At 40.2% G+C, this 13,592-nt stretch overlaps 1 protein-coding gene across 8 annotated transcripts in view; it reads left to right on the top strand.

The window, feature by feature from the left end:
- Window positions 1-13,358, top strand: part of EIF4G3 (eukaryotic translation initiation factor 4 gamma 3) — a 523,222-nt gene extending 509,864 nt beyond the window's left edge. For all 8 annotated transcript variants that reach the window (XM_029579175.1, XM_029579173.1, XM_029579174.1 and 5 more), the window contains 4 exons: window positions 485-631; window positions 7,077-7,158; window positions 9,269-9,415; window positions 12,081-13,358. In XM_029579175.1, the coding sequence (XP_029435035.1) occupies window positions 485-631; window positions 7,077-7,158; window positions 9,269-9,415; window positions 12,081-12,262 (558 nt within the window). In that variant the 3' untranslated portion in view covers window positions 12,263-13,358. The remainder of the gene's footprint in view (window positions 1-484; window positions 632-7,076; window positions 7,159-9,268; window positions 9,416-12,080) is intronic.
- Window positions 13,359-13,592: the final 234 nt, after the last annotated feature.

The following is a 13,592-nucleotide window of genomic DNA, read 5'->3' as shown; positions in this document are numbered from 1 at the left end:
GGAGATACACTGTAAAGGAACTATCGAAACTATCATAAAACTATCCCATGGCTTATTTTTCTGTGTTGTGTATCATATAGTTTGCATTGTGAACAATATCAGTTTGTTCCTAGTAAAGTAATGTGATTTCAATGTTCATCCACTTGAATGTGTGGAAATAAAGGTCTTCAAATACAAAATACATAAGGTGGTATCTTTTTATTGGACTGATAAATACATTTTTTGACTAGCTATCGGGAGACCTCATTTTGTTTTGATATGATGAAGGGAGTGTAACTCTTGAAAGTTAGTCAAGAAATGAATTGTTAGTCCAATAAAAAGAGATTGTTTTACTTTGTTGAACTTTATTTCCATGCGTCCTAGTTTAAGGAATTTTCAGATAAAACATAGGCCTTGGCTCTTTGGGAGGACAGAATCATTTAAGTGGAGCTGAGTTTGAATAAGTTTGGTTTTATGCTGTTTTGCTTTTACTTTAATATTGCAGAAATTGGACTTCACTGTGTCGGACTGCTGCAGTCCCTCAGAAGCACTTTCAAGGAAAGAACTCACTGCAGAAGAGCTGGACAAGCGACTAGAGAAACTCATGATAGAAGAGAAAGCAAATGATGAACAAATCTTTGATTGGGTAGAGGTATATAGGCTCTTGTCATCCTCCTTCAATAAGGCTAGATTGAGAACAGTACAGTTAAACATCCATGTCTGCCCACCCCGCAGGCTCTCTGTCACCTCCATTCTTTGTTCTTGCATATAAGATCCCTGACATGCTCTCAGTTCCACAGAAGCCTTGAATATGACAGATAATCATAAGGCCCATCCAGTCACTTATAATGCTAGAGACTCCAGTTAATCTCTGCCTTTCCATTCACTTCACAAATATGGATCCTGTTACTCTTTTCTGCCTCTACCAATTTCAATCGAAGGCTTTTCTCCTGAGTCTATCCACTTGGAGCCTCATATCGTGAACTTTTGTTCTAGAACTTCCTTTCCATTGAAAAGTATTTGCATCTGGGCATGTATTATACCTTTGAGATGTTTCTGTCTCTCCTTGCTTTTAAGATGTACATATTTAGGTCCTTAAGTTTAATTCCATAGGGCTTTTGATGCAGACTTTGCAGCACTATGGTAGCCCCTCTCTGAGCTGTTTGCACTGTATGACTGTTTCATGCATCTGAGAGGGACCTGGAAAGCATTCATCAGTTTGGACTAGATTGCTTGGTCCTGAGGCACTGTGTGCCACTGAAAAGTAGAGGGGTCCTCCTAGCACTTGACAGGCAAACCTCAGAACAGAGAGGGGGGGCTTTCAACTATCATATTCCAAACCTTGGGGAACACGTTTCTCCAACGAAAGAGTATTACATATGCAAAACGTTAGAGCTGGTTAGTACACCATTGTTTGATCACCTTTCCATGTATCTGATCTGTATCGTCTTTGAAACAGCAAAATTAGGGATAAGTGACTCTGGGCACCCACCCACCCAGTATTCTACGTTATCTTTGCCTTGTCTTGAGTTCCAGACATGTCTGATTTCAACAAGTCATTTTTACAATAGCTTTAAGATTTCAACAAACATATTATTTTCCAAATAGCTTTAAATGTTCACGCTTGTTCCTCCCATTGCTTCTGTTCTCAGCTTCCCTCCTCTCTCTGTCCTGTTTATATGTGAGCTCTGTCACCTAGCACCTATCTCATGCTCAGCACTGGCGCTTTGCCATACTGAGCACCCAACCAACAAGATCACTTATAGCTGCTGCTTTAGCAAACCAAAATAGGTGAAATTTTGTAATAAATTGAATTTGGTATACTGCTTTGAGACTCCATCAGACTTGTTATACCAGGTATCATTTTAAATTTTATGTATTTAGAGTTCTATGATAATGGGGCTGATTCATGCCTTCTGATTTATATGCACATATTTTAGTATAGATGTGAATAGCTTTATAGATATGGTAAAGACCTGGATTTATTCATCGGTCTGTACATTTATTTACATGTATAGTCTTATATTCCGCTACAGTCCAATAAAATTGATCAAAATTGATTACAATAAAATATTCATAGTTGAATAAAACAAACACAAAAACAAGTATAGAATCTACTTACTCCCATAAGCCTGTCTAAATAACATTGTTTTCACCTTCTTTCTAAATTTTAGCCATCCAGTTTTTATATTAATGCAAATTTCTATAATTCCAGTATAGAGAATGGTGTACTGCGCTGTGTGAGTCTTCCAAGTGTTTTGGGGGGGTTTTTTGTCCCAGTGATTTCCTCTTGCTCTTTTGTGCTTCCAGCTCATTCGGAACCAGGCCTGAAATCTGGTGCCATGAGCCTAACTATCTAGAACTTGTTCTCCTATTTTGTATCTTCTTTCCAACTTACTTTTAGTCCAGTTATTGCCATGATGGTCCTGTGCAGGGTCCATGCCCCAGGGTTGCTTGTAGAAGCCTGCAGTCATGGGTCCTGAATCCAGCCCACTAGGCGTCATCCTTAGACAATGACCATGACACTCTCATCCTCCACCAGGGGCCCTAAGCAGCCCAGGCTCACCTGGGGAGCAGAAGACCTGACCCAGGGATCAAACCAGGGACCGTCCATATGGCAGTGCTCAGCAAATAACAACTGAACCACCGGGCCAGCTCTCTTCCAAGTTTTTAGTGTGATATATTGGAGTACTTTATCAATAGCTCATATCCATATTTAATATCTGGAAAAGTCTATTATATTCTGCTTGTATGTAACCATCAGCTGCATCAAAAAATATTCCTAAAACTCTTGAACCTCATTTGACAAGCCTACCAAGTCTGGATCCAATTTCTCTTAGAAGTCCTGCGTAGAAAGTGTATGCTGAGTCCCAGCTGGCCTCTAAATGGGCATCCACATAACAAACCTGCCACACGCATTGCCTTTTTTTTTTTTTTTTTTTTAACAGGCACAAATAAGTAAATATTTTATAAGTCCTGCCCATACTGCCTGCTCTGAATTAACCTGGGAAGTGAACGCATGAAATCTGCAGTGAAAAAAATCATTGTGGTACAATGCAGAGATCAGAGGGATTCCTTCGAGGGAGCTAGTCTAGTAACCATTGGGTGGGTTATTGTATATTAATGTCCATCCAAGTTAAACTTTCTAAATTAATTTTAATGTAGAATAACTGAATATGCACAAAAAAAAGTTACATTTTAGCTAGTAAAATGAACAGAAATAGCCTGGAGGTGATTGAGCAGGGCATATTGTAAGCATTCTTAATCTCATTTTGCACAATGCTTTTAATCACTGGAGGCCAACTTTAAAAATAGAAAAACTAGAACTTAAACCTGGTGGCATCCACCCAGGTCTTAACAGCAGTTGTACACAGTATAGGTGGAGAAGCCCAAACCACAATATGTAATCAAGACACAAACATTAGGGAGTAAATCTCAGAGTCCACCAATCTATGCTCTTCATAAAGTGGCTTTATTGTCGTTTCATAAAAAGGTAACTCCAACAGTAGAAAACTGATTGGTGATCCTCTGACACGGACAGTGTTTCGGAAAACTGCATCGGGAGGGACCAAATCAATGATTTAAGGCAAATGTAAAGCTTAAATAGCAAAACACCTTCAAAATGTTCAATTTGCATATACAGATCAAAAATCAGGAAATATTTCTTCACTAAACGTATGGTAGATGCCTGGAATGCACCTCCAGAGGAGGTGGTGAGAACAAAAACAGTAAATGAATTTAAAAGGACATGGAATAAACACTACGAATCTATAGAGGTTAGATGTTGGAAATGAAGAAAGAGGTGCATAGGGGTACCCTGCACAGAACGGTAGTTACTATCCTTAACAGAAAGTTGGGGGTAACCTGCACGAACAGCAGTTACTACTATGAGCAACTTGCGGGCCAGACTGGATGAACCATTTGTTCTTTACCTGCCATCATTACTACATTGTTACTATGCCTGACATATTCATGATGATACAAAATAGAATCTGGAAAATACCTTTCTCCGGTTCACCAGTAGCGAAGAATATCAACAAAGTACAGAATACAGAAATGCCCAGGACAACAGCTTCCTCATGATTCCATTATTGTTGAATTAGCAATGAAGAAGGCCAAGAAGACAAACACTTATTCAAATTCTCCTCCAGGCAAGAACCCAAGGATTATAAATACAATTGAAAAAAGGACATTCCAAGGAACAACTTTACAGGCCAGAATTACAGCACATCGGATCATGATGATCCAATATCTCTACAATAACCTCAAAAAGCTCCAGGAACATTCTTTGAAGTTACCAGAGGAGAAACAACATCCTCTTCTAAACAGAATAGGATGGCATTCAACTTTTTTTAAAGCAAGTTTGGATATGAGCAGTTTTCTGAGGCAAACTTCTAAGTTGCTCCAGCGTTGAGTATGAAGGCTTATCTGGAAATGGTATATCTGATTCTAATATGCAGGATTCTTTTGAACTGCAAGAGTTGTCTGATATAGTTTGTAAATATGAAGCTGTTTCTGAGTTGTTTCTCCAATCTTGTATTGTTGGCTTTCTTTGGAAAATAGGAAGATGGTAGTTTTGATTGTAGATGCTCAAGCAATTGTATTAAGCATCTACAATATATTGAGCAGGTAGCTGTTTCATGTACATGCTCATGAAGTCAGCCCATAATCTGCATAAATGAGTGACATTTTTGCACAGGTTCTTGTGGTATTCTCTGGTTGGTGAAGCCTTTACAATTTCGTTTTTAGCTCCATTGCAGGAAGTGAAGCCATACTGCTTGTTGATTCCATATGCTTTGTCTGTCTTGTGTGTTTATTTCCTACTTCAGATCTGAGGAAGACTGATGAAGAAGATGGAATGTAGAGTTGATATATTGTTGCTTTGATTTAGTCAGTACTTTTGTCACTTGATAGGATATCTGTGTACTTTTGCTTGGGCAATGAAGCTTGTTTGCACCTGTGCTTCAGTGCTGGGGATTTTCTGTGCTGTTGCTTTGGAGCTAGCAATTTGTGGGTGCAACTTTGTGCACTGATGTTTCGGCCATGGCGATTGTCCATGCCGATGCTTGTGTTGGTGAGTTCTCTCTGCTCTGTTGCTTTGGCTCTGATACTGCAGGATGCTTTTTTTGCATGGTTAGCTATCTGCTCCAGTCTGGTTCGTTACTTTGCCTCTTCGGCATATGCAAGTTCAGTTTCTTCTGCACTGTAGTATATTCTCAGCTTACCTTATGATTTTGCATTAGTCTTTGATTTGTCTTCCTTAGATGAGCTTGGGAGCTGTTTGTAAATGAACGCCCTCAGGGACATCCATCTGCAGGGGCCACAATGTGACAAAATGTGGTCTAAACATAGGCATTTTAGGCACAGGGAGTACAATGCCCACATTGTTGATACTTTTTAAATGGACTCTTGCCCGTTTTCTCCAGCGACATCATCAAACAATTGCAGTGGTGCTGTGAGAGTGCTGACTTCGCTGAAGCAGATGAAAACAGCCTGAGGCGACTTGGGTGTGGGAAGGACCACACATGTGCAGAAAGCAAAGCTCAAACTTTCTGAGCTATGAGAAACAACCTGACTCATCGCCATAAGATGTCATTACCCATCTGTGTGGCCGTTTGGGATGCTTGTCCACAGAGAAATTGTTAGTTGGTTTGGCCTGGTGGCTCCGTGGCAGTTGGCTCTTTCTTTTTCTGGGTTGGCCAGGGATGTTGCAGAGACAGTAGTCACAGCTCCTAGGGGAAAGGATGGAGACTGTTGTCATGGTCATTACTCAAGGGTGACACCTAGTGGCCAGATTTAAGACCCATGATTACAGGGTTCCAGAATGAGCCCTGGTGCATGGCCTTTGGCCCTTTGCAATGATGAGAATAAGAATATTTGGTGGGGAGGAGAGGAAAAGGGGGTAAATAAAGTTTTTTATGATAACACGACACAAGCACTGGCAGATCACTGCCCCACTTACAATTTATCTTTTTTTTTTTTTTTGCAAAAAAAGGCAGCCATCTTAGAGCAAGACAATAAGGGGATATTCCCCTGAGTCTTGCAGCCCGGAACAGGTGAGGAGGATACAGAGGGACTGAAATAGCCAGGACCCCTGACTTTCAAGTCCTTTGCTTACGTTGGGCTGAGACACCCAGGGATCACTAACCTTCGACTCGACCTAAGGGGGATGTCCCACGAATGAACTTAGCACCTTAGGGAGCCCAATCCTTTCTTCTTTTATTTTCTTCAGCTTTTAATTTTTCTTTCTTTATTTTTTTAAACTCTTCCAGACTGCAGGGTTTACACCTCTACCATCTGCTGGAAACAGAGAAATACTGAGGGGACTGCAGGTGGCGCTCTCAGTTGTTTTTTTTATTCTCTGCCTCCATCTGCTGGTAGGGATGCAAACCCCACTTGTCTGGACTGATCTGGAGTCTGAACAGGAATGAAGGCTGTTGGTTTCACCTCCAGCTTATTTGTCAACCTTTAGTTCTACGTTCCCGCTAACATGAATTCAATTTAATATGATGTATCCTAGTATTAGCACTAGTCGCTACTTGTAAGAGGTCGCTAGCTCATGCCAGTGTCCATACAAGGTACTGAAGACATCTGAGTGCTGTTTTCATAACAATTTGTCTATTTTTGCAAGCAGGCTTAATGGGGGGGGGGGGGGACGACTCTTAGTCTGCAGATTTTGCTGAAGTCCAGGAAACTTGTGCAGGTCATGATTTTATGAAGTCCTACATTCAGATGTCACTGTTTGCTTATTGAGCTAATTAAAATGTTGTTCCAAGTCTGAATGAGAAGGTATGTCAGTTGTTCCCTTGATCATTCCCTCAGCCATTTGGAGTTCTCTTCACCAATATGACAGCCTCTAGGGTGGGAATACTTTTTATGATTATATATTTTAATTTATTATTATGTATGACTTAATATAGTATGTGTGAGTATACCACCTAGAAGCTTCTTGTGATTTCTGCAGTAAATCATTTTTAAGGTAACGATGAATGCAGCATTTTTTTTTGGTTGGATCTACAATTTGCTCAGTGGATTTAAGGGACAGTGATGGTTATAAGGAAAACTTCCTTAACAGATTTATTTGGTCTTAATTGCAGGCTAACCTAGATGAATTCCAGATGAGTTCACCTACATTCCTTAGAGCTTTAATGACAGCGGTTTGTACTGCGGCCATTATAGGTGAGTGTTCTGGCTCTCTCTTCTTCCATTTCTAAAGAAATACCAAAAGTCCATACAGAAAGCGGAAGGATCTAATCACCACTCTTATGTTTCGTCATAGGCTTCCATTGCTCTGTGGCACATTTACATTGTTCTTTAGACCTCTGTATGTGAAATGGGAAAGCAGAGCATCACTAACCTAAGAAGAAACAGCCTATAAACATTGAAAGTAAACATTCTGCCCAAGGAAAACCAGCATTTGCTTGAGGAAGAGAGTCTTAAAAGCTTACGTCTTTAAACATTTGTTAGCCTTAAAAGGTTCTCTTCTCTAGCCAGCCACTTTTTTGTTTTCTTCTAACTAGTTTTGCTTTTGGCAGGTAGGCACTATACTCCCATTCTACCTTTAGGCATTTGCTTCAGCGCATCCTCTTATTGGAAAGGTTTCACTTGCATCAGAGTGCTAGGTCCTGAGAAACTGAATAGTTGGGGCTAAAAGGTATCTCTGAAGATCTGATATGAAATAATTGGAAAACACAACACTATTAAACTCTAGTATGTGTTCAAATCAGTCAGCTGAAGCACACCACTGGACAATCATGCAGATGTGTGTACTCTGTTGCATTCATGCCATGAGCTGGTTTAATCCTACATGTACTGGTGTCTTCTCCAGGAAGGAGAAGCCGATGCACTAGAAAGTGCTGAGAGGAAGAGGTAATAAAAGCATTCTAATACCAGGAAGGTTTAGGGTGGAAGAATGATTTTTTGTCTTTTCAGAAGCCTGTAGCGGGAATCTGTCCAGTGAAGACACATACTGTGCACCTTGGGGATGTTAGGTATCACCAGTGATATGCTGAAGGGAGCACATGTGTCTCTTGTTACAACAGAGGGACTTATTCAGAAAGAATTCTGTGCCTGTGGAACACATTTTTATTGAATAATGCACAGAGAATCTGTGCATGGTCAATTGATGGGACCTAGTTGAGAAGCCTGAACTGGATCAGGGTTGCACTAATAGTAGAAGTAATCTACTGTGTAGCAACAGTATAGACAGCAGCAGAGGAGGAATTAGGTGCTTTATGCAAGAGCCCTTTGATTAATAGCTGTGCAGCACTTCACTGGATATCACAGTCCTCAAGGATGGCACGTGACTCCCATGTCCATGCCTAGCATGGAGAGGAATGTGGGATGAAAAGGCTGGGAAGAAGGCTGGGGAAAATCAGGTAGAGGGGGAAGGAAAAGAGGAGAGGATAGAATGGGAGGAACAGACAATGAGAAGAGATGAGAAATGGGCAGAGGCAGGCAGAACAAAAAGGAAGAGTCAGACTGAGAAAATGAGTGGGAGTGCTAGCCTGAGGTAGGCTAGTAAGGAAAGAGAATATATTGAGCATAAGTGACTAAATAAAAAGGGAAGATGGAAAAGAATGACAGGCAAGGAGTGAGATTAGAAGAAAACATGACAGTGTGTAACAGAACTTGTTAGTTACGAAGAGAGAGTGATAGGATCTTTTATTCTGTTACGATGATGCTTATAATTAGGAATATTGACTGAGTTTGTTTATTTTACTGTATGTAATTCTTAATATTTTAGTTTATCATGTGTTTCTTTATCTGTTGTAATCTACTTTGGAATGACTTTTGTCATGAAAAGCAGAATAGAAATGTATAAATTAAATATTGACACCATGTGACATAAGGCAACAGAGAAGCGAGACTAGTACATGGTAAGCTGTGCCAGATCCCAAAGAGCTGAGGGGAAGGCAAAGGAGATATTTAGGTTAGGCTTTCACTTTTCAAATATTAGAGAGAAACCTTTTAAACCTCAACTAATGCAAATATAAGTCTGTTTCAGTTTCACAGCTGGTGAGAGTAGGGGAGATGTATGACCATGAAGGTCCGTGGATCATCAGATGATCTAGCTCTTGGTAGGTCTTCCCTGGGAGAGTGACCCCATGCAATACTGTGAAATTTTATCCCTTATATTGGTATCCCTGTTTATTATGGGTGGGTTGAAATCCAGCCATTTCAAATATTATGTTCTCTCCTCATTTCATAGGATTTCTAAAAGGATGGTCAAACATGGTCTGCATACACCTCTGCCTGCCTAATGCAGCTGTTTTTCTTACCTCCTCAGGGGACTGTTCTTCCTTCCGTGTGGACACTGCTATTATCAAGCAGAGAGTGCCGGTCTTACTCAAGTACTTGGGCTCTGTTACAGAGAGGGAACTACAAGCACTTTATGCACTACAAGCATTGATAGTAAAACTTGATCAACCTCCCAGTAAGTATCCAATATGTCTACAGTTACCAGAAGTCATATTAAGAAGAAATTACCTGAGGATGATTGTCAATCATTTTCCTTCCCTTTTGTGTTGAAAATGGCACATGTGCTTTGTGAACATATAGAAAGACATGGTTTAATGGAACAAAGTCAGCATGGCTTTACCCAAGGCAAGTCTTGCCTCACAAATCTGCTTCACTTTTTTGAAGGGGTTAATAAACATGTGGATAAAGGTGAACCGGTAGATGTAGTATACTTGGATTTTCAGAAGGCATTTGACAAAGTTCCTCATGAGAGGCTTCTAGGAAAAGTAAAAAGTAATGGGATAGGTGGCGATGTCCTTTCGTGGATTGCAAACTGGCTAAAAGACAGGAAACAGAGAGTAGGATTAAATGGACAATTTTCTCAGTGGAAGGGAGTGGGCAATGGAATGCCTCAGGGATCTGTTTTGGGACCCTTTTCAATATATTTATAAATGATCTGGAAAGAAATACGACGAGTGAGGTAATCAAATTTGCAAATGATACAAAATTGTTCAGAGTAGTTAAATCACAAGCAGATTGTGATAAATTGCAGGAAGACCTTGTGAGACTGGAAAATTGGGCATCCAAATGGCAGATGAAATTTAATGTGGATAAGTGCAAGGTGATGCATATAGGGAAAAATAACCCATGCTATAGTTACACAATGTTAGGTTCCATATTAGGTGCTACCACCCAAGAAAGAGATCTAGGTGTCATAGTGGATTACACATTGAAATCGGTACAGTGTGCTGCGGCAGTCAAAAAAGCAAACAGAATGTTGGGAATTATTAGAAAGGGAATGGTGAATAAAACGGAAAGTGCCATAATGCCTCTGTATCGCTCCATGGTGAGACCGCACCTTGAATACTGTGTACAATTCTGGTCGCCGCATCTCAAAAAAGATATAATTGCGATGGAGAAGGTACAGAGAAGGGCTACCAAAATGATAAGGGGAATGGAACAGCTCCCCTATGAGGAAAGACTAAAGAGGTTAGGACTTTTCAGCTTGGAGAAGAGACAGCTGAGGGGGGATATGATAGAGGTGTTTAAAATCACGAGAGGTCTAGAACGGGTAGATGTGAATCTGTTATTTACTCTTTCGGATAGTAGAAAGACTAGGGGGCACTCCATGAAGTTAGCATGTGGCACATTTAAAACTAATCGGAGAAAGTTCTTTTTTACTCAACGCACAATTAAGCTCTGGAATTTGTTGCCAGAGGATGTGGTTAGTGCAGTTAGTATAGCTGTGTTTAAAAAAGGATTGGATAAGTACTTGGAGGAGAAGTCCATTATCTGCTATTAATTAAGTTGACTTAGAAAATAGCCGCTGCTATTACTAGCAATGGTTACATGGAATAGACTTAGTTTTTGGGTACTCGCCAGGTTCTTATGGCCTGGATTGGCCACTGTTGGAAACAGGATGCTGGGCTTGATGGACCCTTGGTCTGACCCGGTATGGCATGTTCTTATGTGATGCATGTGTACACTGTCCCCTGTAGTAAATGTAGTAAATGCTCTGTTTCAGTAACTCTGTTCCTCTTCATCCAGTCAGACCAGTCTGGACAAGTTGGTTATGCAGATGGAGATAGAGAACAACAGGCTTGCGGATGTTATATACTTCCGTGCTGACAATATTCTCTGGCTCCAGCAGATGGGTGGACAAACCTCCTGTGCTGGAAGCGAAGGCCTGGTTAGGCCAGGTGAACAGAAAAAGAGTGGTGCGCAACTCCTGAGGTGACTGATGAATTCTCTCTCCCTCAGTTGAGCCTGACTCTAAGCCTGAGGTGACAGCTTCAGGCTCCTTCCCTCAGTGGAGCCCTGCCAGAGACCATGCATATGTACACTGTCCCTTTTAGTAAATGTTCTGGTACATACACCATCACAGGAAAACACGTGTGTGCATCACTTCTCATTCATCTGCTCTGCTTCACTAACTTATTGATTTCTCTGTTAACATTACCCACTATTGTTTTTTTCTTATCCACTTATGGAGACCTAATACTTTTATACACAGCTTAAGCCTAATAATCTTAAACAATTTATTTAAAGTACTCTTTGTTAGATACCTCATTACATTTTGTCTGATTTTCAATTAATCTTGTCTGGTTGGGAGAATTGGATGGTTTGTTAGATTGACAGAAAGATGCAGTCTTTCTTCTTTAGGACTGAGAAGCCATTTAATTGGCACAGAAATACAGAGCCTTTAAGCTGTGGGGCATAGGTTCCAATCTGATCTAGGTCACCATTAACCAAAGTTTACAGTTTGGCAAAGGGATGACCTCAGTCTTGTTTCCAATGAATGGCATGAAATCCTTCAGGATATGATGCTAAACATAAAAAGTCCTAGAAACCAAAGCATCTTCTTGCTCTTGGTTGTTAACGTTTTGATGGAGCAGGGATAAGGTACATGAATAGGGGAGAGTGGATAAGCTCATATTCTGTCTGCATCATGCCTGCTGTCTGCATGAATGGAGGACTGTTTTTTTTCTATTGCTCTCAATCTATCTCTAAAATTAACTTGAAATATATAGGGATTTAGTCTGAGCAACGAAGCCTGGTTTTAAAATCCAGCTCATAATCCTTTTCTGTGGTTTCTACTGCACCCCGTGTAAGCTGCTGTTCTCTTCTCCTTTCCCATGCAGATTTGTTACGGATGTTTTTTGACTGCCTGTATGATGAGGAGGTGATCTCGGAAGATGCCTTCTACAAATGGGAAAGCAGCAAAGACCCAGCAGAGCAGAATGGCAAAGGAGTAGCATTAAAATCTGTCACCGCTTTCTTCACGTGGCTGCGAGAGGCAGAGGAGGAGTCAGAGGATAACTAGAACTTACAGCAAAATAGATAAATACAGGCACATGAACAGCAACAACGAAAAGCAAGAAACAATTTAAGTATTTTTTTAAATGTTTCACGTCTTCGCCAATCACAGTGCAGCAAGGCCAATTCCCGCGCCGAAAATATACCCCATGTATGCACGAGTAGGGGAAGCAAATAAATGAAACATTACCCACCAAGGGTGATCATGGAGAAATACGGTACTGGGGAAGGGGGGGTGACAAAAGAAATACAACAGGAGGGCAGGCGCACAGAACCAAAATTTCACCTATGATCTCAGATATTTTCTGTCCATTTTAATTACATTTGTTCTTAATAAACAAGGACTCCTCTTCAAAACAAAACCACAAAAAAACCCGATCTGTTTAAACTATAAAAAAAAAAATTAATTTATTATTTTAAGGACTGGAAATGGCAGTTTAATTTTTTACAAATTAGCAGTTTCTGTAAACAGATTATATTGTATGAAAGGAAAAAATATAGCAAAGAGTTAATTACCCTCCCCTTCCCATGCACCTCACTTTTTGCTTTCAGAGCATGGTAGATAGTTAAAAGCACCAAACCAATTTACAGGGGCTTCAAGTGAGCAAAGCAAAAAGCAATGATCATCAAGTTTTGTTTTGGGTTTTTTTTTGTTTTTTTTTAATTATTGTTTTTCCCCTCATCCAATCTTCCTGCCTGCCTCTCAGCTTGCTTCACAAATTAAAAAGAAAAAATAAAGTAATCCTTAACCGTACATAAACCTTGGAACCGAAGAAAAATACATTGGAAAGCCGGAAACATAAATCTCGCTGTGGACAGAAGTGCTTGAAGAATGAACTTGTACAATAAGGAGGCATGATGCCGTGGAAAGTACTCATCAGAACACCTTTAGAGCTACTTTAAGGTTTTGTAAATACATAGAACAAATATTTAAAGAGAAAAAAATGAAACAAAACAGAGAAATTGACTCCATGCTCTTTCTTTTCATTTTCCAAATATAAAGAACAAAATAAAACGAACATTGCAAGTTTAAAAAGGAATAAAGCCGCTTCTCCTTCTGAAATGTTCTGGGTGAGAGCCCTGGCTTCAGCAAGGAAACAGTTCCTTGTCTTTTTGTCCACTTGGTGTCCAGGTACAGGAGGTATATTTTTAATATATAGTATATGTGAGCAAATGATGACTGTGTGTGCGTGTTTACAAAAATGGGGTAAGACCAGTACAACCGTACAGCTTTATAAATGAACAGTATGCCATGTACAGAAAGTATAGACTTTTGGAGCATGCTTTATGTGCCTGGGGGGGGACTGAAGGTCTCGCACTATAACGCACTCCAAGGT

Source organism: Rhinatrema bivittatum, chromosome 15, assembly GCF_901001135.1.
Source record: "Rhinatrema bivittatum chromosome 15, aRhiBiv1.1, whole genome shotgun sequence".
NCBI classification, from domain to species: Eukaryota; Metazoa; Chordata; class Amphibia; order Gymnophiona; family Rhinatrematidae; genus Rhinatrema; species Rhinatrema bivittatum.
The sequence above is the reverse complement of the archived record's forward strand: the minus strand, read 5'-3'. Positions and strand labels throughout refer to the sequence as shown.